Source organism: Vitis riparia, chromosome 13, assembly GCF_004353265.1.
Source record: "Vitis riparia cultivar Riparia Gloire de Montpellier isolate 1030 chromosome 13, EGFV_Vit.rip_1.0, whole genome shotgun sequence".
Lineage (NCBI taxonomy): Eukaryota > Viridiplantae > Streptophyta > Magnoliopsida > Vitales > Vitaceae > Vitis > Vitis riparia.
The window spans coordinates 22,210,817-22,237,044 of NC_048443.1; the positions used below are offsets into that span (position 1 = coordinate 22,210,817).

The 26,228-nt window shown below is 34.7% G+C and overlaps 1 protein-coding gene across 2 annotated transcripts; it reads left to right on the forward strand.

Moving 5' to 3' along the window:
- Positions 1-994: 994 nt before the first annotated feature.
- LOC117928178 (structural maintenance of chromosomes protein 3-like) lies at positions 995-23,982 on the forward strand. Of its 2 annotated transcripts, XR_004653564.1 has the most exons (21): positions 995-1,263; positions 1,366-1,487; positions 2,651-2,795; positions 4,188-4,360; positions 4,478-4,577; positions 5,128-5,264; positions 5,406-5,607; positions 7,743-7,830; positions 7,925-8,074; positions 9,355-9,506; positions 9,738-9,929; positions 10,019-10,202; positions 10,293-10,363; positions 10,520-10,671; positions 13,092-13,260; positions 13,371-13,517; positions 16,326-16,421; positions 16,664-16,838; positions 23,069-23,260; positions 23,521-23,607; positions 23,694-23,982. XR_004653564.1 is itself a non-coding variant. In XM_034848076.1 (20 exons), exons 1-19 carry the CDS (start codon positions 997-999, stop codon positions 23,257-23,259), a joined length of 2,913 nt encoding a protein of 970 aa, XP_034703967.1. In that variant the 5' UTR covers positions 995-996; the 3' UTR covers position 23,260; positions 23,521-23,982. The 2 variants fall into 2 exon arrangements, 1 of the variants encoding a protein (XP_034703967.1); XM_034848076.1 differs by having other exon boundaries at positions 23,521-23,982.
- The last annotated feature ends 2,246 nt before the right edge of the window (positions 23,983-26,228 follow it).

A 26,228-nucleotide genomic window follows, 5' to 3' on the forward strand; every position in this document is an offset into this window, starting at 1 on the left:
TGTCAGCAACATTGGGAATTTAAAGGGAGGAAGATTTTTGAAATAATGGGAAGTCAGAGTTCTACAGGAAAAAATTTGGTAAATAAAAATCTGAAAACTTAAAGATTAAACTAAAATCTCATATCGATCTATATATACGAGCTAAACTAAAATCTCATATAGATCTATATATACGAGCATACGAGAGATCTTCCATTCAATTGTAAGGATATGTATATATATATTTTTTTCCAAACACCTTGACCTATTCTGATTTAGGCTCCTTAGTTTTCTAAACATCCATGGCATTTACCAAATTAACCCCACTTGTACATTTTAATTTCTTCCAATTCCTTATCTGAAAAGTTGGCTAAAAATGGAATTTTGGCACAGGGAATTTTGTTGAGAAGTTTTTCCCTGTTTGAGTTGATTTTACTTTGCTTGGATTTCTCTTGTTGGATTTTTGGGGGTTCTTCCTGTTTCATATCTCTGTATTTATTTTGGTTTGGAGGATAATCCATCCTTGTAACTTTCTTTAATGTGAATGAAGTTCTTTTTATATAATGATTAGATAAATGTGTATATTTATTTATATGTATTGGTATGTTTCTAATTTTATTTCAGTATTGACTCTTTATGATGAATAAAATTTTACTTCTATACAATTTAGACTCCCTTGGGAAGAAAAATGTTTTTCTTCAGTATTCTTGCTTTGCATCACCTTACTTTAGTAAATCAGTTGTATGGGTTCCTTTGTTAAATTGCATCAATTGCTTATGAGCTGCGACCTGCTATCTTATCTTGCTTACTCTTTGCTTGAAGTGCAAAAAGTATTTTATTTTATTTTATTTATTTTTTTTAATTTTTGAATTGCAATATGGTTTGTGAGCAAATTTTTGTGGATTTAACTTATTGTTACTTTGTAAATGCTTTGAGTCTTTACTGTGCCTAAGCTCTAACCGAGCACTGCTCTTGTTGATTGTTTTATATGGCGGAAATATCTTGATGTTTGTATCTATGTTTTTTCCCTTAATTCAGGTTGAAGAGGCGCGAACCAAAGTTTCTGAAACGTCTACAAGGATGTATAACAGTGTTCTGGAAGCCCATGAAAAGTCTAAGGACTTGGATAAGACATATAAAGATCTAACAAAAGATGTTCAAGGTTTAAACAAAGAGAAAGAATCAATTGACAAGCAGCGATCTGAGGCAATACAGAAGCGCACACAGCTTGAACTTGATGATAAAGATCTACGAGAAAAAATGTCTGTGAATATTAAGGCCAAGGTATTCTTCTAATAAAGTCCAGTTAATATTTTATAACAAAAAGTTTTAAGAGAAGAAAAGTTTTAAGAGAATGGTGCTGCATTTGTATTTTCATGATTCCAGGAGGATGCAGCAAAACAGCTTGAGATTCTACAGAGAGAAATTCAAGACTCAACAGAGGAGCTTCACAAAATTACTCCTTTGTACGATGAGAAAGTCATAGAGGAGAAGGAGATATCTAAAGGGTATGTTTGCTGAACAATTTACCACTTGAACAATTTTAAGAGGCATGTTTATATACTTCATTTCGGGTTTTTAACAGTGCACATCTTTTCTTTGTTAATATTTTTTTTTTTTCACTCTGTAAAGATATCTTAGTATTCATTTAGCCCTAACTCTAGTAGTTGGGATACGACTTTGCATTGAGTTGTGTGCTAATGGGCCTCTAATTCCAGCTGCGGCAATCCAATTCCAGCTGGAACACACTTTCATTTACACTGGGTGCGATATTGAATCTATGTTTCTGCACAGGTGCAGTTGCCACATTGTTGGTTGTGCCATCCAAAGTTGGCTTCACATCTTTTGTGATGCCAATTAAGCAAAGAATTACAGTTTCTGCAATTGTCAACAATTTTCTTCTGTTCTTAGCTTGTTGTCACGGACTTAGTCTTTTCCTAAGCTCGTGCGGCACTTAGACAAGCCAAGACCCTTGATCTTGCTAAGTCAGCCTTACTCTCAATGCTTAGCTTGCTAGGCTAAGACGCTCACAACTCGGAAGCTTTAGAAGGCGCAGTAGGCAACTTTTAAAGAATGGAAGTTGTTATTACTCAAGGAAGCCTTTACAAGTGCTTTTGGGAACTCACTTGCTTGGTTAGGAAGTGATTTGGGTAGTGCCTTGGCCAAATGAGGCCCTCACCTATTTATAGGCACCAATGGAATTCTCTGAAACCTTGGAGGGTTCCTTACAAATCAAGAAGATTCTAGAATACCCTATACAATTCTATGTACAACCCTATGTACAAGAGATCTCTAGAATTCTCTAGAAAGCCTTAAACTCCTCTCATGCCTTCCACTATAGTGTAGTGATGTGTGGACATCTCTAGGCATCTCTAGAACTTTCCACACTCTTCCCTCCAATGGCTTCGTGTAGATGGCTTCAGGAGTCTCCAAAAGCTTCCTAGGCTCTATATAAACCCATGAGGAGGCTCATTTGAAGCATCCTATGACATTGTGCTACCTAATCCCTTCATTGAACTTTGGCATAGTGGCATTTTATTGTTATATTCTTTCTCTTTATTATTTGTAGAGTGCATATGCCTAAAAGAATTGCATTTAGTATGTGATTTGGAGAAAGCTTTGGGTTGCTTTTATACTATATTTATGTGTGAATATTCCCTATGACAAATAGAATAATGGAGCGTGAAAAGCAGCTTAGCATTCTTTATCAAAAACAAGGTCGAGCTACTCAATTTTCTAGCAAAGCTGCACGTGATAAATGGCTTCAAAAGGAAATTGATGATCTTGAACGAGTTCGTTCTTCGAATATGGTTCAGGTAATTATTCTCAATGATTTGTTGTAAGAATTTAGAGTCTCACTTTCACCTTAATGTTTGTGCTGGTATATATTACATGGATGAAACACTTTTTTTGTCTTGGTTTTATAAATGATTCAGCTAACTGTTCTTATTGATTTGTTCTTGTAAATGATTCAGCTAACCATTCTTATTGATTTTTCATTTTAACGTAATATTGTTGTATCTAGGTATATGATGCATGGATACAAACACCATTTTTTCATCCTACTTGGTCAAGACACAATAGGGAATTAAGTATTTTTGTCCCACCCTAAAGTCACGCTTGTAGAGATGCTAATCAAAGAAATGGTTCAAGTGATTGAGATTCAAATGAGACTTGAAGTAGGAAACATTTGTGAGTTAATGGTTAAGCTCACTTATATTGCTTATTTTCATTTATTTTTCTCTTTTTCAGCTGTAATCTCACTGACTGGGAAGATCAGATCAAATTGCACCATTTACATGATAAATTGGTTATCTTTGTTGTCAAGCTATAATTCAAGATAATTACAACATATTCTATCTAATTGTAGTAGGCTGAAAATTTTGGGTTGTAATTAGAAGGTGTTGCCTTTTTTTTAAAGGGTGATTTGGATCAATGCTGAACTACTTCACCGAATGGAGCCTTGATCTTGACTGCTTGGTGTCAGATGCATGTATTCATTTCCATTGTGCAAATGTATTTTCTCTCTCTTTTTTGAACACGTCGTTTCCCACCTCCTGCACTGTTGTCTTTAATGAATGGAGTTATTGAGTGAACTGCAATGGTTAAACATTGGGTGACATTTGCACAAGTTGGTGCAGGGCTTGGAACAACACAATTTCACTAAACTCTTTGTTGCATTGTAGCTATTTCACATAGGTGGCTGCTTGTGGCAGCCAGCATTTTCTTCCATAGGTCCATCCTTACTCCCTTAGTATCTGCTTGTGTCTGGTTCTTGTTTGCATGAAGTCATTCATTGATTGGAACTCTTGAAACTGTTTCATCTGTTGTTCTCAGTGGTGCATAGTGTGCCCTTTCTTATGTTATATCTTTCGTTGCATTTTGACCAGATCAACCTATTGATGGCTCACCTTCATGGTAGCTGGTCTTTTCTTAGTGCATTCCTTGATCCTTTTAGGTCTCTTTTATGTCTTTAGTGGATTGCTTGGTGCTGTTGGGGACAACCAGCAGTCAAAATCAGATATACACGTTACTGAGTTATTTGTCTCTCTACTTACCCCACAGTTTTTATTCTACAGTGGAGCTTTCTTGTGCATAAATTTCTTGTATCTTTTGTCTGGGGGTGGTTAAGTCTTTTTCTAAATATATCATATCGCTCTATTGATTTTTCCTTTGTATAATAACTCTCCTACTTTTGCACGTTTCAGGAGAAAAAACTCCAGGATGAAATTCATCAACTCAATACCGAGGTGAAAGAAAGAGATATCTACATTGATAGTCGCAAAAAGGAAATTGAATTGTTACAATCACTCATCTCTCAGTCTCGTGATGGTTTCAACGATTACAAGGCACAGAGAGACAAGCTGCAGGATGAGCGGAAGTATGATTTTGTAACTTTGTGGTCTATCATGAAAAGACAAAAATTATTTTGTAATTTTCTTTTAGGAATAGTTGATGCAAAGCATGTCAATATGATCAAGAGTGTTTCTTTGTTTAGGTCCTTATGGGGGAAAGAAAGTGAACTCTCTGCTGAAATTGATAAGCTAAAGACAGAAGTTGTAAAAGCCGAAAAGAGTCTTGACCATGCAACTCCTGGTGTGAGTGATTCTTCCTTGACTTGTATCAGGTTTTGATTTGCAGAATAAGGTTGTCAATATCCCTGAGTGAACCTTGATGGTGATCTGTCTAGCTAGGGGTTTTCTCCATGTTATAAGTGATGTGTGCTGCAGTACTATTGATATGTTTGTTATTAAGGTTTTAGTGTGTATGTTATGAGTAACGAGGAGAATGATATAACGAAAAATCTCATGAGAAAAAGAGTGATGGAGGGAGTCATCTTGTTGGGTTAATTCTGTTGGATAGGCTGATTTATGTTCTCCTTTTATGCTATTTTTTTAGTGATTCTTTTAGTCAAGTAATTTATTGTTCCTACAATGAATTGTTTTTGTGTTCATTATTGTGGTGGCAGTTGATATTGGTATTTTCTCAAGGCTCTAATCATGACTGCTTGAGTATTCTTTCTTTCGCTTTTTTTTTTTTTTTCTTCCATTGGCTTGATGCACTGTTAAACATTCTTTCTTAAAGAACTTCTGCTAGATATCTGTTGTCTTGTTTCCATTTCTTTCTAAAATTTATTAATACACCCAGGATATTAGGAGAGGACTGAATTCTGTTCGGAGGATATGCAGAGAGTTCGAAATTCATGGAGTCTTTGGTCCAATTTTTGAGTTACTTGACTGTGATGAAAAATTTTTCACTGCTGTCGAAGTTACTGCTGGAAACAGGTAGTTCTACAGTTCATTGTTGTCCTGTCCCAATTCTGCATTATTAGGATATCTTTCTGACAAGCCACCTCAGCTGGTAAATTGTTGACTTCTAATTCTATGTGCATTCAATGCTTGAATTTCTCATGGCTCTTTGTGCAGCTTATTCCATGTGGTGGTTGAAACTGATGAAGTATCAACCCAGATAATTAGGCACCTTAATGCATTGAAAGGTGGACGGGTTACTTTTATACCACTGAATAGGGTGAAGGCTCCACATGTGGCTTATCCGCAGAGCTCTGATGTGATACCTTTATTGAAGAAATTGAAATTCTCACCTAATTATACTCCAGCTTTTGCCCAGGTTTGCCTTTGTTTTGCTCCTGTTTTCTCTTGAAACATGAGATTATATTTCAGATCAATGTTTGAGTTACATCAATTTTTCTGCAATTTACTCGTGGTTTTCCTCTAAAAGTGTCAATTTACATGTAGATGATCTCTAAAATAGTTCTTTATGATGAGTTTCTTTGGTTGAGGCTACAAAGATAGCCAATAAGTTTATTAATTACGTCTCTTTGCTGGTTTTCTGTTGGTATTTTTCCTGTTCCTGTTCATGCTGTGCTCTTGATTCAAGAAAAGATTTATTGTTTGTACTTTTCATTCTTCACCTCAAGACTTAATTGGTCTGTTTTTTTGGTTTCCTTTTCTTGATAAAAATGGGGGAAAAAGACTAGTACAACAGAGAAGGCTGTACTTCAAGAAAGAGAAAAAGAGAGAAGGAACCTAAACAATTATGATCCCTTTCTGCTAGGAAATCCACTTTATTGGTGGATCTTGGAGTCCTCTTGAAGTTGACTTCTACTCAAGAGGCCGTAAGCTAGGTCCTTTTTGTGTGTCAGACGGCTTCCAAGAACCCACTTTCTTGGTTTTGGCCTCATTAATAATACTAGATTCAATTGTTTTTAGATTTTGAGATGGCATTTTTAAACATAATGATGACTGCTGAAAAACCTTTTGTTCTTCAGAAAATTTTAATGCCTCAAGCGTAAAAGAAATTAAAAGGAAAAACAAATTAAAGGATACAATCTAGTCTAATATGGCATCCTCATGTTTAACTTATTTTGTATGTTTCTCATTAGGTTTCAGGGCTGTATATTGTTTTTAGATGAGTGCCTCATCTTGTCACTTAGTAATAGAACTTTGGAAGAGTATTTCCTCAAATCTTTGTTTCAGTGCTTCAGGCATTCCTTGGAGGGTTCTAGTTTTTCTTAGAGTTCATTGGCTGTTTGGAGAGGGGTTGGGCTAGTGTAAGGCGTTTTATCTTTGTTTTGTTGTTTTTTGCGTTATAGTGGAATTTCTATACTTGTTGTGTGTTGGGGTTTCTACCCCACATGTATATAGCTAGATTGCTTGAATCTCCCCCCTACAAACTTGGAATTGAAGATTTAGTTATGATTAGAACTCTACTTTTCTATCTTCATTCATGGATCCTTTACTCACATTCATTCAATTGGAAGTATGGGAGCATGCATGTGGTTGGAAAATTAGACCAATCTTGAGATATGATATGCTTAAAGTGAATATTTGTGTCAGGAAATGAATACTAATTTTAGGATGACTGACCCTTAAATCCAGTCCACATAATGTCTTTCACAGGAGCTAGAGGAAATGCATCTCAGGTACACCAATTAGGTATGAGAGGATTAACTTCAGATCCCCTATTGTCTGAAATGAATTTCTAGATCCATGGATTCATCAATATCAAGTTCATAAAAAGAACCGAATTCTTGTTGGCAATTTTGTATGATAAAAAATAATTATGAGAAGTATATAGATAGATATATGGATACATTGATGTTTTCTAATGAGCTTGTTGAGGTTGAAAATAATATCAAATTGTGCAAAGAAAGAGAAAAAAATTGGGAGATAGAGAGATCATATGGAAGAAGAGGAAGAAAGCTTGGAGGGCTGCTCCCTTGTGCTTGTTTAGAATGAAAGGAATAGGAGGGCTTTTGAAGATGCAGAACAGTTAGATGAAACAATTAAGTCCTCCTTATGAGTATCTTTTTGGAGTGGGTTTGATTGTACATAAATGCTTTAGCTGTGACCAGGGTATGCTTTGTAGATTGGCCGAGTTCTTTATAAGGAGAGGAAGGTTTTTTTTTGTTTCTCCTTCTTTCTTTTTGTTAGCCTGTGTGGATGCTACTTGTATACTTCATGTGTACTTCACTGCCTCCTTTTTCAGGTGCTTCTACTTTGATCTACTCTGTTCATGACATACATATAGATTTTATGAGTATGTCTTATTGAGTGATTTGCAATCTTTATCCTCAATTGATTAGTTATTTTGATGTTTTATCTTATTCTGTTCTCTTACTCTCATTTTATTTCTACTTTCGAAGTCTGGGTCATCGTTGAGTTTTGAACTGTAATTATGCAATGCATACTGTCCATCCTTCATGGGCCTAATTAGTAAATATTTCCTATTCTGGTTCCTAGGTATTTGCTAGAACAGTGATTTGCCGGGATTTGGATGTCGCTACAAGGGTTGCTCGTACTGATGGTTTAGATTGTATAACCTTAGAAGGTTGGCACAGAACCAATTACTGTATTATTTGTTGCTTGAAAATTACATCTGGGTGTCTAAGAGCTTCACAATATGTTCATTGTCTTTATAACAGGTGATCAAGTAAGCAAGAAAGGTGGAATGACTGGGGGATTTTACGATTATAGGCGCTCAAAACTGAAATTTATGAATATAATTAGGCAGAACACAAAGTCCATCAACATGAAGGAAGATGAGCTGGAGAAAGTTAGGTTTAAGCTTCAAGATATCCTTTAAGCTAATGAATTTCATGTTATGCAAGACTTGTTGCCAAAACTTTCTTGTTTTTCGTTTTTTCTTTTTGATAAATACATGTTGCAGTTTCTGGCTGGGTAAGTTTTGATAAAATCTAGGGAATATTTTTCCTTAAGAACAAGCGTGGATTTTCCATTGCGAGTCTTTTTTTTTCAATTACAAGAAACAAGAAATAGTATTACCTAAAAGAGATTTACATAGAATACAGAGAAAGATGGGAGTTCCTCCTCAACTAAGGTTATGATAAAACAAAGCTCAACAAACAAAAAGGAAAGGCAAAAGAACAAGACTACCACTCAAAACCAAAGGTTGATTCCCCTTCTACAAGTCTTCTCATAATCAAATTTTTGTCCCATTTCCCACTACAAAATGAGCATGATTAGAGAAATCATTGAAGACCTGAGAAATGGCCTTCCAAGGACAACGATGTGACCACCTAACTAAAATGTTTGCATCTCAACCATTTGGATACTTTCTATAGATGCTCAAGATAACCTTGTGCCAAAAAGCAGTGCACTCCCTAGAGAACCACCACAGCCACTTCCCTAAAAGGGGCCTATTTCTCAAAGAAATGATCACGAAACAAACCCTCCTTCCTCAGCATTTTGGATTTTATGTCCACCTTGATCCCAGTTGGCATGGAAAAAGTCCAAATAACAACTCATCCTACCATTAACCATCCCACATTTCTACTATCATCTAATATTTTCTTTGAAACATCATTCACTTTTCACTAAAATCATCTAAGGAGAAGCTGGAAAAGTACACTTCCAAAGAACACTGCATCTAACTGTCTTGTTAAAGCTCTCAGGAAATAACCATTGGACTATATCCTTCAGGGTAGGTAAAAAATCCCAATTGATGCAAACAACCTCTACAAAGATCAAAAGAAGATATGTCAAGGATGGAAGCTGTATAGGTTTTCTAACCTGGGAGCTTCTTGTTGTTATATGTCAGTATGCATGCAATAGCTCTGACTTCAGGTGTGTGTGTGTGTGTGAAAGAGAGAGAGAGGTGTGCATTAAGAGTCATCTATGGTTATTATGTTAACATCATTGAGCAAACTCATAACTAAGATCAGTTGGAACGAGTAGTCATTATAAAACTCAAAGCTGAACTTCTAAATCACTCTTATCGCTTGTATGTTAATATCGTCTGTGTCTGGGCTTGGGTTTATCCTGTTCCTAAAGTTCTTGGAACATTCTTCTTGTCAAATTTTTGTGTTTTTTTTTTTTGCTTAATTGTGCCCACAGATAGACCAAAAAATTACAGAGCTAGTCACTGAGCAGCAGAAAATTGATGCCAAGCAGGCTCATGACAGATCAGAATTGGAGCAGCTAAAGCAGGACATTCTTAATGCTAATAAGCAGAAAGAGTCCATTTATAAAGCTCTGCAAAAGAAGGTATCTTGCATGCTCAATTTTACATTTGTTCCTCAACATGGGGTGCTTTCTTTGTTCTCTCTCCTTTTTATTTTTTTATTTTTATATATATATATATATATATATATATATATATATATTTTATTTTATCTTATTTTTTAGCAGCTTCACTGTTCTGCTGGCTTATACTTCTTTTTTTTCCCATTTATCCTTTTCCTTTTCTTTTTAATTCTTTTTTGGTTTGCATTGTAGGAAAAGTTGCTTGCAGATGTTCGGACTCAAATTGAGCAGCTCAAAGCCAGTATGGCTATGAAACAGGCTGAAATGGGCACAGATCTCATTGATCACTTAACACCGGAAGAAAAACATCTGTTATCACGATTGAATCCTGAAATAACAGACCTGAAAGATCAGCTTATCACATGCAGAACGGATCGCATAGAGGTTAACTAAACGAACCCTATTGGAGTTTATGTGAGCTTACACCATATGCACCTTTCTCTTTTTATTTGTGTATGCTTTTCATTTTATAGATTGAAACAAGAAAAGCAGAGCTTGAGACCAATCTAACCACCAACCTTGTTAGACGGAAGCTAGAATTAGAGGCTATAATATCTTCTGCAGAGACTGACATTTGGAGTGGGGAAGCTGAGTTGAAGAGGCAAGAACTAAAGGAGGCTAAGTTGTTAGTTGAAGATTTGACGCAGCGGCTCAAAAGTGAGACTACTGAGCTGCATCTCCATAATTTCTAAGTTGAAGGTTATAATTCATGATCTCATGTTTAAATGGGATCATTTTTTTTTGCAGGAGTTTCTGAAAATATAGATGAACGAACAAAGCAACTGAGGAAGATCAAAGATGAAAAAAATAAGTTAAAGGTAATCCTCTTATATGGGCTACTGTTCTAGTCATTGTTCTTTACTGCTGGTGGTAAGATAATTTGTTGTGAATGCAGTTGGTAATTGGTGTCTATTGCTGGTGCTAAGATGATGTTTTTCTTCTTTTTATTTTTTATTTATTTATTTTGAATATAGAGTTTGGAAGACAACTATGAGAGGACGCTCCAGGATGAAGCAAAAGAACTAGAGCAATTATTAAGTAAAAGAAATCTTCTTCTTGCTAAACAAGAAGATTACTCAAAGAAAATCAGAGAATTGGGTCCACTATCCTCAGATGCTTTTGACACGTATTACATCTTTCTGAACTTGACTCCTTATTTATGTTGCACTTTTTTCAGTTCATTCTCATATTTGCTGATAAATATCTAAGGTCTGAACCATATCAATTTTATTTTGTATTTAGGTTTCATATTTATTGCATTGACTTAGTGTGGGTCGGCATGTATGCAACTATGAGAAATAACACATTATATGTAGAGATCCTCTCCTTTGACAACTTTATTGCTTTCAATCTGTATTGTTATCATCAACTGACCTGATCTCTCTCTCTCTCTCTCTCTTCAGAAAGGAGAGTGATTAATACTTGATAGCATCTTAGCTGGTAGAGGAAGTAAAATTTTAGACTTGACCAATTCCTAAGCATTGCTAGTGCCATGAGGTATAGGATGAAGGAAATATTAGTGAGAAGGACAAAGAACAGTGAGAAGAGAAAGAGTGGAGAGTAATAAAATAAGGCCACACACAAACAATCAAGTCTCTCCCTTTATGTGTGCTACATACTGTTTAATTGAAACATCTAGATATCCTTGTATTGGAATAATATGACTTTATGTTTAGCACTACTTAAAAATTTGTGATATATTGATGCCTAGCTTGTTACTTATGCCTTGAAACTGATTATTTTATTTTATTATTTATTTATTTTATTTTTATTGTTGTGTTCCATAGAAAGTGTATGTGTACTTGTGCCAATTATATTGGGCAAATAGAGGTGAAACTGGTGTTTGAGTCTTAATGGGTACGATCTTCGAACAACACCAAGGACTTCACAACCTAATAAGTTGGAAAGTGCCTTTAAGGTTTATGCCAATTAAATTGGCAACAAAAGGGTGGGTGAAAAGTGTTTGAACTTTAACCAACTTAACTCAATTGGGTTTGCAACTCGAGCATGTTAGAAGGCTAAACTACACCAAACTTGTATATCGATATTTCCGACCCACACTAAAACCTAAGGTTGGATTGAAAACTCTCAACCTACATGAAGCTGGTTGGCAACTTTGATCTCCATGGATTATCAATTTTCTTGGTGGTTAACCCTTTAGCCTATCAATTTTCTTCCTTACCCGTACTATAAAAAGCCTATATTATAGACAAAATGTTTCCATTTTCAAATTTATGAATAAACAGTTGAGAATGAAGTTTTCCAATAAATAAAACAACAATTTCAAACCTATCAAATATAAATCATAAACCATGATAAGAGGTAAAAATAGAAATGTCTTAAAGCCATAAAATGTAAGTGTCATTATTTATTAATTCAACATAAATGACAACTTCCAAACTCAAGTTTTAACATTTAAAGACATTTTAACAATTCAATAAAAGTAATAAACCACTATTAGTTTTGTTTGCATTATTTTCAATAAAATAATAAATAATATTATTAAGAAAATAACAAGTAAATAATAACAAGTGAGTTTAGATATCAAAGAATGAGGGGAAGAGGGGGAGAAATGGACTTTCAACTGTTTGACCAAAAATATCCTGTGTCTATTTAAAGAGTATTCCTTTTTCTTTCATTTGTTTGTACGCATATCACTGCTGCCCCCCACCCCAATCGGTAAAAAAAAGAGAGAGAGAAGGAAACAAAGAAAACTCTTAATAGTGAGTTTATTGCCTTTGATGGGCTCTTTTGTTTTGGGAATTTTCAAGGATCATGCTTTAGCTTTGCATAGATGTTGGAAAACTAAGTTATATTGATATTTAATTGGACGTGTTAGTGTGTTACTAGATTTAAAATCGCAATTATGCTAGGCACAACTTCGATACTACCTAAGGTTGTGCCAGTTTGTTCAGAGCTGGAGAGATATCATTTCACTGTGCTGGTGTATAGTTATATGATTTTGATTGAAGGCCCAGCAATGATATGGGGAAGTGAAAAAGGTTGTTGGGTGAGTAATGAGAAGAGGGTTGTTTTCCTATTATTAACAGAAATTGTTTCATAGATAGAGCTGAGAAGATTTCTAATCTGATTCAGGAGGGGAAAGCTCTATCTCAGTTGGGTACTAGGAAATTTTTGTTAGTCTGTTATACCATATTACAAAGTCAGTGCAAGAATGATATTATCATCAACTTTTCCTTGTCTCGCCTTGTTCTTGTGGAATAATTAAAAAAGATTAAGCAGTGCAGAAATTAAATATGAAGTATTAAATTGGGTAGGTGGAAAAGAAATTACAAAAGGAAGGTGAAAGAATATTGAAATAACTTTGAGATTCTTTGTGAATGATTCTACATTATTAGTTCATGCATATGTTAGTATTTACTTCTGACATTTTTTGGATGATGGTATTGTTATTGTTGGCCATCAGACCTACTTGGTAGTTGTTACATACTTGGCTAGTTGATTAAAGCATGTTTCTATGGCATTAGTTCTGTATCTCTTCGTGTTTACCGATTAACTTGTTTTTTCTTCTATTGCAAATAACAGATACAAAAGGAAGAGCATCAAAGAATTGCATAAAATGCTTCACAAGTGCAATGAGCAACTCCAACAGTTCAGCCATGTAAACAAGAAAGCACTTGATCAATATATAAATTTTACAGAGCAACGGGAAGAACTCCAGAAAAGGCAAGCAGAATTGGATGCAGGTGATGAGGTATTACTTCAAAGAAATATCTATTGATTAACTATCATGCAGTAAACTTATAATTGAGCTTAAGATCAGACTATATCTCAAGCTGTGTTGTCTTTTAACCTTTCTTTTAGAAAATTAGAGAGCTTATATCAGTTCTGGATCAACGGAAGGATGAATCGATAGAGCGGACGTTCAAAGGTGTTGCTAGGCACTTTCGAGAAGTATTCTCTGAACTTGTACAAGGTGGCCATGGGTTTTTGGTTATGATGAAGAAAAAGGTTTGGGATTGTCTTATTTGATGCTGGAATATATTATGTTGCATTATCTGCTCTGATAATTTCTTTTTACTACTGAGCTGGCCAATCTGGATATTTGTGATTTATTTTATCAGAAACAAAGATATTCATTTTGGTGGATGATAAATACAAAGAAGGATGGTTAGTTCTTTCAAAATGTACAATTTCTGATTAGAAAGTAGAAACATATGTTGCTTGTCTGCCCCACAAAAACATATGGTTCTTCCAAGATGATTAGTTCTTCTTCTCATTATTTTTTTAATCATCTTCAGTGTTTTTTGGAAGGACTTTTCGTCCTTGGCTTGTAGCGGGTGGTTAGGGAGCTTTGAAATTTGGAATGCTCAGTTAATTACAGCAGTTCGAACAAAAAGAGAAAAACCTGAGTAGCAGGTGGGAGTTGGTTTGTAATAACCATCTAGGTTGTGTTTTTAGAGGGGGTGGTCTTCTTGGTGTTAGTTTGGCCGGCAAGGAAAAGGGGTGGTGAAAATAGTGAGGGTTTTCCGGTTGTTCTCACCCTTTTGTTGGTTAAGTCTGATTTTCTTGTTGTTTTAGGCTTTAGGGTGCTGTCTTTCTTTTTGGGTGTGTGTTAGTTGTATCTCTTTCCTTTTGTTTGTTTTTGGTTGCTACTTGTATACTCCGTGTGTACTTTGTGCACCATTTCCAAGCGCTTTTAATATATTTGCTTTATTTACCTATCAATTTTCATTTTTTATTTTTTTTATATTTTTTTTTGTCTTTGGCTTGCACTTAGAACTTCGTCTTCTTCTCATTGTTTTGTAATCTTTGTCAATATTTTTTTTAAAATCAAATAAAGTATTTTTCGAAGGATTTTTTTAATCATCTTCAGTATTTTTTTTAATTATCATCAGTATTTTTTGGAAGGGTTTTTCATTCTTGGCTTGTACTTAAAAGTTCATATAAATGAATTTTTTGTTTCTGATAAAAAATAAAAAAATTAAAAGCACCATGGACATCTTGTTTGAGAAATAATGGTTTTAAATACAGTATGTGGTCGCTTGTCATGACATCCTGACAAATAGTTCGTTTCCTATAAGTAGTAATCAAATTATTAATTTCATGTTGACCATGGAAATCTTGCATGTTTCAATTTTTCTTTGATCATGATAATAATTTCATTTCATGTTCATGATAAAAACCTTACACATTTTAATTTCTTTGAGGTCATGGTGTGCAATTGATTTTCCCAAAAGCTTAAATTGTTATGATTTGAGCTCACAATCCATATTAAGCTCTACAAAACCCTTCCTCATGCTCAACCCAGTCCCATATCTGCACATGGAGAGACACAAATAGGCAAACAAACTGTGGATGGCCTTCTTTTGAGCTTACGTGGGCTCGATAATTGGAGTAAATAAACATGTGTTAAGGTTTGAAGACATGCCAATGATATCGCATTGGATTATTAATTTTTCTAAAAGCTTAAGTTATCAGGATTTTGGTTTACAATGTATATCAAGCTCTCCCAACACCCTTCTTCAGTGCAACCTTGTGTTTGCACATGGCTACACATAGGATCAAGGCAAACAAACCATAGATAACCTTCTTTTGAGCTTAAATGCGGGCTTAATAAATTGGAGTAAATAAACATGTGGGGTTTGAGCACGACCTCCCACCAATTTATATCATATCGGACAATTAATTTTCTCAAAAGCTTAAACTGTTAAGATTTAGGTCCATGATTTACATCATGCACTCCAACAAATCATTTAAGAAAATAAAAAGTTAGTTTAGAGCTGGTATGAATTAAGTTTTTGCAATTTTATTGAAAGAAAATCACATGTTTGTTTAAACATTTTTATTCTATTCCTGAGCATATCAATAATTCAGTGTGTATAGTTTCATATCAGTATGTTTTTTAATATCTCAATAGATATTGAGACACTTTGATATTGATGGTGAGACATATGGATATCAAATATATCAATGGAAATATGACATATTGGCCATAGTTCATTGTTACATGCATGTGTTCATGTTCTGTTTCAGCAACTTACTCAAATGCATTGATAATGAGCAGTCTCATATCATTTGCTTAGGTAGGTGCTATTCAGCAGCTTACCTGCACTTTTTCTAATTCTTTTGTTGGAGGGACTAGTGCAGTTGAATGTTGTCTTTTTTCTTTTTTTCTTTCATTCCAAGGTGATTATTTTGATGTCTTGAAGTTTTTGAAAGATGGCAATGAACATCTATGGGATTTGGTTTTCATGGGTTAGGAGGTTAAGAAATCTACTATCCAATTCCTTACTGGATTTCCAGGTTGCCTTTTTCCCCTCCTGTTACTTGATTTTTTTATTTTATTTTATTATTATGATTATTATCTGTTTTAAGAAAAAAGAGTTCAAATCTGTTTCTATGTGATGTACTCTCCTAAAATGGATTGTTAAATTCCTCCAAAAAACATCGAAGTAGTTCTATGTACTCATTCTGTCCTCTCTTAATTTGTATTTTAATCTTCATCCTTTTTGCTTACTATAAAAGTCATGTATTATCTATCAAGTTGTGTTGGTGATGTTCTGAGGCTTGGCTATCACTGTCTATCTGTATTTACATTTCCAAAGTAATCGTGTTTTCCTCACCAGCTTAGGGAATGAATATTCTATGTTTTATTGGTTCAATGGTACTATTACTTTAAGCAGTTTCTATCTCTTCATATTTTTTGTGGTTTGTTTGAGAATATGAAGAATATATGGAGATCCTTTCTAAAATTTTATATGCGTTAGTTTGTTAAATGTTTCAGTTTTAAAATGATTACTTGTCTCCTTTCTACAGGATGGTGATCATGGTGATGATGACCATGATGAGGATGGGCCTCGTGAAGCTGACATGGAAGGAAGAGTTGAAAAATACATTGGTGTGAAAGTGAAGGCAAGTATCCCCTGTGTTGAGGCATTTATTTCATTTCTTGAAAATAAATAAATATTTGAGGATGTTAAACTGTTAAGCATGCAATAAACATCTTCTTAGTGCTTTTTCTGTTGGATATGATTGGCAAGGAACATTAGGAATTTTGTTAATTTTGAAACTGTCTAGCAAATACCAGTCAATTTATTCTTAAATCCTTTCTGGTTCCAATGTAATCTCCTTTTAACTGGCATTAATTATTGCAGGTTTCTTTTACTGGGCAAGGGGAGACACAGTCAATGAAGCAATTGTCAGGGGGTCAAAAAACAGTAGTAGCCCTGACACTAATCTTTGCCATACAACGATGTGATCCTGCTCCTTTTTATCTTTTTGATGAGATAGATGCTGCCCTTGATCCTCAGTATAGAACTGCTGTTGGAAGTATCCTATCTTTTATCGTGTTATATGCTGGCTTGCTCTCTTTCTCTCTCTCTCTCTCTCTCACACACACAACTTGCTTGCATGTTCACTTGCAAAAATAGCATTTTGTTTTATTTTATTTTTCAGAAGTTTTTTATTAGACTCTAAAATTACTCCTACTCCCCTCGCCCCCTTGTCCTCAATGCCAATCCAACCTGCTCCACCCCCGTTGCCCAATCCCCTTTTAGGAGAATAGGCCTTTGTAACAGCTACCCAAAGCTTCAAATTATTTCTATGGTCTACTTCTGTCTACATAGCAAGTGTGTAGATCAATACATGTAGACCTGTTTGCTTACATTGATGACCATGAATTTGGACAAATATACAAATACATACACTTAATTATCCTTTTACCACTTCTTGTGTTGAAAGATGGAATGGTTGGGATCACTTTGGCGAACAATGCTGTAGTGTCTGTAATTGTGGTCATGAAATCTCCTTGAGAAGGTTGAGATCTTTGATAGGATCTCATGTCCACAATTCTCGAGATCTATTCAAGTAGTAGTGGTATTTCTTTGTTTGTGTTCAACTTCTGAGGTATAAGTAGGTGGTAGTTTGCTGCAAGAAAATGATGGTTTTAGGTAACAATTTAATATATTAAGAAGCTTATTGATATTCATATATATGCTTAATAGTGTACACATTTTTGCATTCTACGTGCAACTTCATTTCATGCATTTAGTTTTGTTTTTGTTCAGATCTAGAAATATTTGTGAGAATATTTTTTTCTTTGTTTATTGCATAGGAACACATGAATATATATAAATAATGGTCTAAAAATAGCCTAGGAAATAAAGCCTATGATTATGAAAGTGAAGAATGCTAGGAAAGGAAAGAATCCTAAGTAATTCTAGATACAATTGTATAACGGAAATTCAATGTTCCTCAATTGGCTCATATGAGTTGGAAGAATCTTCAGTAATCTGCCATACAAGGTAGCAGATTTTCCAACACTCCCCGTCAAGCTGAAGAATAGATATTTTTCCCAGCTTGCTTAAGATAGTTTGGAACGATCGAGTAGGAAGCCCCTTTGTTAGAATATCAGTTAGTTGACCCTCGGTAGGAATATAAGGAGTACAAATAAACTGGTTTTCAAGTTTTTCTTTGTAAAATATCTTTTCACTTCCACTTAGTTCAATTATGTTGCACTGGATTGTGTAATACTGATGGCTGACTACTTATCACATTAGACTTTCATAGGTTCTTCCCATTTCATAGTTTCTTGACATCTAGTTGTTGTAATGACTAATCAAGATTAGAAGCTAAGGACAATAGAATCTGAATAGTGTTCATCTTTGCCGTATGTGCAAAGGTTTGTGGTAATCAATTCCATGAGTTTTGAGTGTGCCCCTTTGCCACTATTTTGCTTTATATCTTTCTAGTGTGCCATCAACCCTAAACTTCGTGGTAAACATCCATTTGCAACATACATTGCTTTTTCCTATGGGAAGATCAACAACCTCCCATGGGTTAGTTTTTACTGGTGCACTCATTTCTTCTATCAATTGCTTTTCTCCAATTGTCATTTCTAAGTGCCTCTCGGACGGTTTTTGGTGTCTCCATAGAATGTAATTTTGAGACAAAGGCTTGGTAAAGAGGTGATAGCTTTTCTAGGGAAACAAAATGGCTAAAAGAGTGCTGAGTACATTGTCTTTTTTCTTTCTTGAGGGCAATGGGCAAATCGAGATCATTAAGGCTAAGAAAACCATTACTCTTTTTTGGTGAATCAGGATCAACAAAATTAGTGCCTTTTTCTGGTTGAACGACTGGAATATGTGGATTTTTTAGGGCCAGCTGCTTCCTCCTTGGATAAGACCTTGAGTGGCACTTGAAGATCCTCCTGCTTTGACCTTGGTTGATAGGATTCAAATCTGAGTTTTTGTGTAGGTAACGCAGGGGCAGCTTCTAGTACAGTTTCTCAGCCATTTTCTAAGGTATTTTCTAGAGTAGCTGCTGTGGAGAAATTGGGTATGATTGGTGCAGTTTCTGAGGCATTTTGTGGGGCAGTTTTTGAGGTAATTTCTGGAGTAAGTACAACTGAAAAGTTTGGCCTCTCAGGTTGGACAGTTTTGGTAGAGTTCTCTAGGATAGGAAGAGTAGGTGAGGTAGGAAAGAATTCCTTATCTTCTGAAGAAGCCCCCCTTGAAGATAAGGATTAGGAAAAAAAGGTTGTTTTTCATTGAAGGATACATCCATAGTAACAAAAAAAAAGAAAAAAAGAAAAAACCCATTTGTTTTTATTAGGAACAAGACATGTATTAATTATGAACAAAAAAACCATTTAGAAGCTGGATGATAGCACTTGTAGCCCTTTTTTTGTAAGAGAGTAGCCAACAAACATACATTTAAGGGCTCTTGGGTGAAGATTCTTTCTTGGTGGGCATGTATATGTACAAAGGCTACGCCCCTAAAGATTTTTGAGAAAGTTGATAGAAACCATTAAATTTTGGATAGATTCTAAAAGGTGTTTAATAGGGCTAACATAGTTAACCATCAGAGAGGGTATCCTATTTATGAATATGTAGCAGTTAGAACAACCTCTCCCCAAAATGATTTTGGAACATTTGGTTGAAAAATCAAAGACTTAGTGATCTTCAATAGATGTTTATTTTGCGCTCAACTATAACGGTTTGTTAGGAAGTATCACTACAAGAGGAATAGTGAATGATTCCTTCTTTTTGGATGCAAAGAGGTATTGATTGAAGTACTCTATTCCATTGTTTGACCTTATTGCTAGGGCTTTGGCATCAAACTGGTTTTTTAGTGTATTGTGATAAAAAGGGAAAGATTGTACTGACCTTGGATTTTTGCTTTATGAGATATAATCAAGTAAACACTTGTCAAAAAATATATATATATAATCAAGTAAACAAAGTGTAGTCATCAACAAACAAAACAAATCAGCTTACCCTATAGTTGCTATGAACTTTAGTGTGTCCCAAGCCTCTCTATGCATCTAGCTAAATGGAACAAAACTTTTCTTATTACCCAAAAGAAAAGATACACAGTAATGTTTAGCATGCTCATAAACATCACAATGGAAGTTTTGAACATTAGCTTTTCAATCATATTTTTAACAATAAGAAATGTGGATGACCAAGACGAAGATGGAATAACCAAACTTGTTCCTCAATTATAGTAGGATTTTCTGACAAGTAGGTATGAGGAGTATGACATGTTGTTCCACTTTCATCTTCAAGGAGATACAGTCCCCCATCTTCTCTAGCATGTCCAATCACTTTAACTATAAGGTCTTGAAAAAAGCATTTAGATCGTGTAAACTTTGCTGATCAATTTAGACCCTTAGTAATTTGAGGAATAGACAATAAATTTATTGATTTGGAATGTGTAGGACATTTCTTAAGGTTAGAGAAGATGTTAGGAAGACATCCACCTTGACCAGTCACAATTACTAAGGTACCATTACAATTTTAATCTTTTGATTTTTTTGGCATGGAATGTAGCTATGGTCATGTGGCTTGAAGACCCTTGATCATCTGGGTAAGTGATTTTTAGAACACTCAAGGTAGGGGAATACTTACCTGTTTAAGTGAAATGACCATACCCCTCGGGTTTTTCCAGCCTAGAAATGAAATTGTTTAAATTTGTTTATTTCCTTTTTGTTGAGAACCATTTCTCAGTCAAAGCTTTCTTCTTGTATTTTTTTCCTCCATTTTCAGTAAGGTTGACTTATGATTTATAGCCAGAGTTTGCCCTCTATCCAATTACCCAAAAAGAATTTTGGGGGACTTGCCATGAAGCTTCCAACAAATTTCCCTTGTGTGCCTATTTTTCTTGCAATAGTTGCACCATAAAGAGTCTTTGTCACTTGTTTTCTTTCCTTTGTTTTTGCTAGAGTCTGCACCGTAGCATTTCCTTCATTTCCACTTGGTTTTGAGATGGCTAAAGCAATTCCATCCACAATGCTTCCCTTTTCTAATATTACATCTCTCCTTCCTTCTCCTTTAACAATCGCAAAGGCTTTGTTTAGAGATGGAAGTGGCTCTTTTTGAGAATTTGGACCCTAGATAAAGTTCCACATTCAAACCCACTAAGAAATCATACACCCTCTCTTGTTCAATGAACTCTTGATGCATTGCTGCATCTATGCTATACTTCAGTCTTAAATTTTGATACTAACCAAATTTAAGCCAAAGACTTTAAATAACATTGTAGTACTTAATTATGGAAAAAGTACCTTGTTTGGTGTTGTGAATCCTTGCCTTTAGTTCAAAGATTTGGGTTGCATCCCTTAAATAGGTATGACCCACAACTCCCAAATTTCCTTGGTTGTTGAGAGGAACATCCATGTGTGGCTTATCTCTGACTGCATAGAATTCCAAAGCCATGACATGGTTTAAGAGTCTTCTTCATTGCACACAATAAACCTTGGATCATCCTTGCTCTCCATGGATCTAATGAAATGACTCAACTTCCCTTTACCCTTAATCAAGGTTCAAAGTATAGGATGATTCCGGTGTGACTAGACACTTTCCATGCTATGTCCGATATCCGATACCATCTTAAAAAAAAGACTCTACCACAAATTGATTAAACTCAATGGACTCGGTTGAGATTCTGAGTTGACTTGGTTGAGATTCTAAGTTGACTTGGGTGGATCATCTGAGTTGCAGACAAATTCCTAAGTTCAACTCAAAAATCAAAATTTTCCTTAAATAACAACAAAAGAACATGATACAACAACTAAAATTGAGAAACCTATCAAAAATCAGTGATTCTCTTCAAAAGGAAAAGGTTTTCACAACCCATGATTGAAGACCTGTGATGAAGAGGAAGACCCTGGTAAAGCCTTTGAAAATTTTTTCAATCCAACCCCTGACTGTCTTTGAGGTGTATAAGAAGAGGAGGTTGAGGGCGTTTCATTGTTGACCTCGCAATCGATGGATTGTAGTGCTTTCATGCTAGCAGTGTTACTGTGGTGATTGGTGAGAAATATCAGCTCCCTAGTCCTCCATTGATGACGATCCTGGGTGTTGGTCTCTCATCTCTCTCTGCTTTGTTGTGTGCTACAAAGGAAGCCCTCTGCTTCTACCAAACTAGGGTGCTCCTCTCTCTCTCTTTTCGTGGTGTGGGTTTGAGAATTCGGGAATTGAATGCCAGGGGGGAATGCATTCTCTTATTATTATTTTTTTTTATAGGAAACCACACATGAATATATTGATAAGATAAAATAGTCATTCTCTTATTATTTTAAATGCTAATATATGTGATATAAATTGTATGGTAGTAATGTGTTACTTTATTGTTTTAAATGCTAATGTGTGGGATTCATTGCAACTTTCCATTTTTTTATTTGAGTTTTGTAATTAAAAAGTTGGGTTGTTTTCAATTTCAACATTAAAAATTCTTCGAACAATTCTAATTTTCATAGCATTTTATTGTATTAAAATTTTAAACTTATTTTATTGTATTTTTTTTTTTTTAATAATTTTTATCTATCTTATTTTGCATATCGTTTGATATCGAGTTGAGATGTTGAGACCGATGTATCCAGGACCCTTTGAGTCAATGACCGTGACCACGACTTTGAACCATGCCCTTAATATATGTATTTACCAACTGTGCTCACTCTAAATAACTCCCCTTGTTGTGGTTTGGTTCGATATTGAGGAATTAGTGTTTGAAGTGATTGACATTATGAGGGGAAGAAAGGATCTGAAGTTCAGAAAAAAATAGAGGCAGTGATGGCCTGATCTAAAGCAGCAGTTTCTAACAGAAGGTCAAAAACTGATGGAATATGTTCCAAAGAACAAAATAAATAAATAAAATAAAATTCCTGGCAATGAAGGCACATAGCATGGAGAATGATAGTGATTAAGACACTGAAAATTCTAGCTCTGGTGTCATGTTTTTGTTCAGATCTAGAAGCATTTGTGAGTATTTTTTTCTCTGTTTATTGCATAGGAATACATATGAATATATACAGGATAATTGTCTAAAAAAAGGCTAGAAAATAATACCTATGATTATGCTATCAAAGATAAAATAATGAAAAATGCTAGGAAAGGAAAGAATTTGGTTATTCTTTTGGGACAATGCTACTAGTGACTCGGTAACTTAAGTAGTATTGGTAAATGTATTGGTCACAGCTATTTTCCCCTTCTTTAGTTATTTCTCTGTTTTTGAATTGCTTTGCATTGGTAGGAAATCCTCAACTACTTTTTTGGTAGATATGATTCGTCGCCTGGCAGACATGGCTAATACTCAGTTCATAACCACAACATTCCGTCCGGAGCTTGTGAAAGTTGCTGACAAGATATATGGGGTGACACATAAAAACAGAGTCAGCCATGTCAATGTTGTCTCCAAGGAAGATGCATTAGATTTTATTGAGCATGATCAGTCTCACAACACTGATTAAGGTTGGAACTCATTTTGACCTCTACACCTTTCTTTTTGTTTTTACCCCCCCACACATGACTGTACTTTGAGGCACTTCATTAAATTTATCAGGAAATGTAGGATAAAAAATGGATTATCTGCCTCCATTTTTTTTTTCCCTCGAAATGAACTCATTACTTCAATACTGTATGGCTGATTGGTTGCCATACCAAAATGATGAGTTTAAATCTTCTGGTTAGGTCCTGTTTTAAGTTTTAATCACTCTATTTTCTTGTTGCAGTGAGGTCCCTTGTGAGAGAGCTGTTACATTAACGTTGGATATGCTGGTGGAACGTTGAAGTCTCTGTATACTTGTGCTGCTAAGAGTGTAAACCAGATCTACCTCTTACAACTATACACCCTTTGCTCTGTACAAAACTGATGTTTTCTGCCTCTATGTTAACCCTTTTGTAGGTAGAACAACTTTGGAAGCATAGATGATGGATCCCCTATAGGCTGATAAATATGGAACACTGGATGTTGCTTGATTAACAGTGAGCCTGTTATGGAACTTTAATTGTCATTATTGTTAGTTTTTTCTTTTTCTTTCCTGAGAAAGGATTTTAACTGTTATTTAGGTTGATTGACTCTGTGTTTTAACTTGTATGTGGTGTACATATGCATCCTAATTTGGTAGGAGTATGCTTTTTGGGAAACTGAAAACCCTATTTGGCTGCAGACTGAAAATGAATTTCATGATCAATCTTTCCTATTGCATTTCCTTTTGTGCCTTTTTGTTTCCTTGTACATTTTTATGCTTTAACTACCCAAGAGGGTGCTTATTTGACAATTAGTCATGATATGTTGTTATTTGTGTAGAGATGGTAAATCCATCCCAAGTACTTCATTAAACGAAGAATATATATTGAAGGTTAGAAATAGAGTTAGGGAATGACATATCTAATCTAACTTTCTATTCATTATTTTGTTTAAAGTATTGATTAGAAATGATAATATGGATGAAATATCGAATTAAAACTTATTATTATCAAGATTTTGATTCCTTCATCAATAGTATTAATGTAAATGTAAATGCACCCTAATAGAAATGAAAGAGAAGAATGAGAAAGCCAGACGTAATGTATTGGCTTGAACTGGTTTTATATCATACAGGCTCTTAATAGGTTGTGACTCATTTGTTATTTAAGTATTTTTATATAAGTTTGAAATTCATGTGGGAGCCTATTTACCTGTAACTAAGCTTGGTTGTAGTGTGAAGCTCTGTTTTTTGAACTGAATATTGAATTTGCTGGAATACATAAATTGATTGCATTCTATTTCTTCTAAGATTAGAGATTGTGTTTAAGAGTAACAAAGTTTGATTAGATTCGACAACATGACTTGAATCCAACATAGGTTTTGTAGGTTTGGGTTAAGTATATTTGTGTTAGGGTTAAATTAGATGTCGACATGTATAATCCGTGTAATAAATAGGTAGTTTTGGGTCAACCTGTACAACATAAATTTCATCTAAACCGATTCATTTAATAATCATGTTGATTGATTTAATTATAACTCTAAACTATTTATCCTATATTTGATTCATTTTAAATTTATTTTTGAACAAATAAGTTAATTGAGTCATAAACATTTCTAGTTGGGGTGTTAATCATATTGGTTTATTTGAGATGTAATTGAACATGATTATTAAATATGAAAACCTATTTAATAATTATAAAGTACGTAGATTTATGTTTTTAACCCGGTTATTATTTGTCTTGTGTTTGGGTTGATTTGTTCAATAGAATGTCCAGATTTTGATACGAGTTCCATACGACCCACCAACATGAATTGCCACCCTTATTTCCATGGTCATGATGATTCAAAGCTAGATGGAAACTTTCTAAAGCTTTTATTTCTTGCTAATCATGCTGAGAATTTTGAAGTTCAATTAAAAAATTCTCCTAAGAATTTTAAGTTGACAACATTTTTGAGATTCAAAATGACTGTACTAGACTCGGTGAAACTACAATTATCAATGTTACTATTTTCTATTTTAATTGGTGAATACCATGGCATCTTACTGAATGAGCAATTAATTATGTCTTCATCTGAAAAGTGATGCACTTGAGATGATTATAGAGGATGGTTCAAATTTCAAATAAAGAGATGTATTATTCAAATGGATGCAATCATTTAATTTTATTATTATTATTTAAATTGATGTTGGTTTGAGTCATCGAATCAAAACCTTTACCATAAGGTTAAATCCTCAAGTTTCTTGGTTCAAAAACACTAAAAGATCTTCCATCATAATACCACTTCCACATTGGTGCTAAGCTTAGGCAATCAAACTAACAAACAAGAGAGGGAAAGAGAGAGAGGAAGCGGACTCTTAGATTTCTACTTTGGGATTTTATTTCTATACTAAAGCATAGAAATACTTATATGATCCTAATGACCAAGTTTGACAAAATTGTACGTGATAAAATCCATATTTTATCGTGATGAGCAAAAAAAGCAAGCAATAGATGCTAGAAAGCAACTGTCCAACGTGATGAGCAAAAAAAGCAAGCAATAGATGCTAGAAAGCAACTGTCCAACATGGGATGCTCAAGCACCGCAATGGAGGGCGCTCAAGTACCACATTGGAGGACGCTCAAGAGCCGCACTGAGGGTGCTTAAACACCTCACAACTTTGGTCTCAAGGTTAGGGTTTTCGTATAAAAACAAATTGAAAAATTATTTTAGAGAGGCCCAAAAAATGCTAAGAGCTATCATCATTCTTCCTTAGTTTCTAAACCCTCTGAATCAAGATTTGCCCAAGAAAATCTTGGAAGTTCGTTCAGGGAGGAAAGACACAAGTTGTTTGAGCTATCAAGCCTTAATATAGCCACCTAGGAGCACAAGAGTTTGCTATGTGACAAAATATAAGTGTTGGTTGATATATAAGTTTGATGGGGTAGGTAGCATCTAGACTAGGTAAAAGTTATACTCTTCTTTCATAAT

Bases quoted from the DNA above. Each gene is read 5' to 3' on its own strand.
- LOC117928178 (XM_034848076.1), top strand. From the start codon at position 997: ATGTTTTTTCCCTTAATTCAGGTTGAAGAGGCGCGAACCAAAGTTTCT. The intron at 7,831-7,924 runs GTTGGCACAGAA...TCTTTATAACAG, and splicing joins AGATTGTATAACCTTAGAAG to GTGATCAAGTAAGCAAGAAA. The intron at 10,203-10,292 runs GTGAGACTACTG...TTTTTTTTGCAG, and splicing joins TTTGACGCAGCGGCTCAAAA to GAGTTTCTGAAAATATAGAT.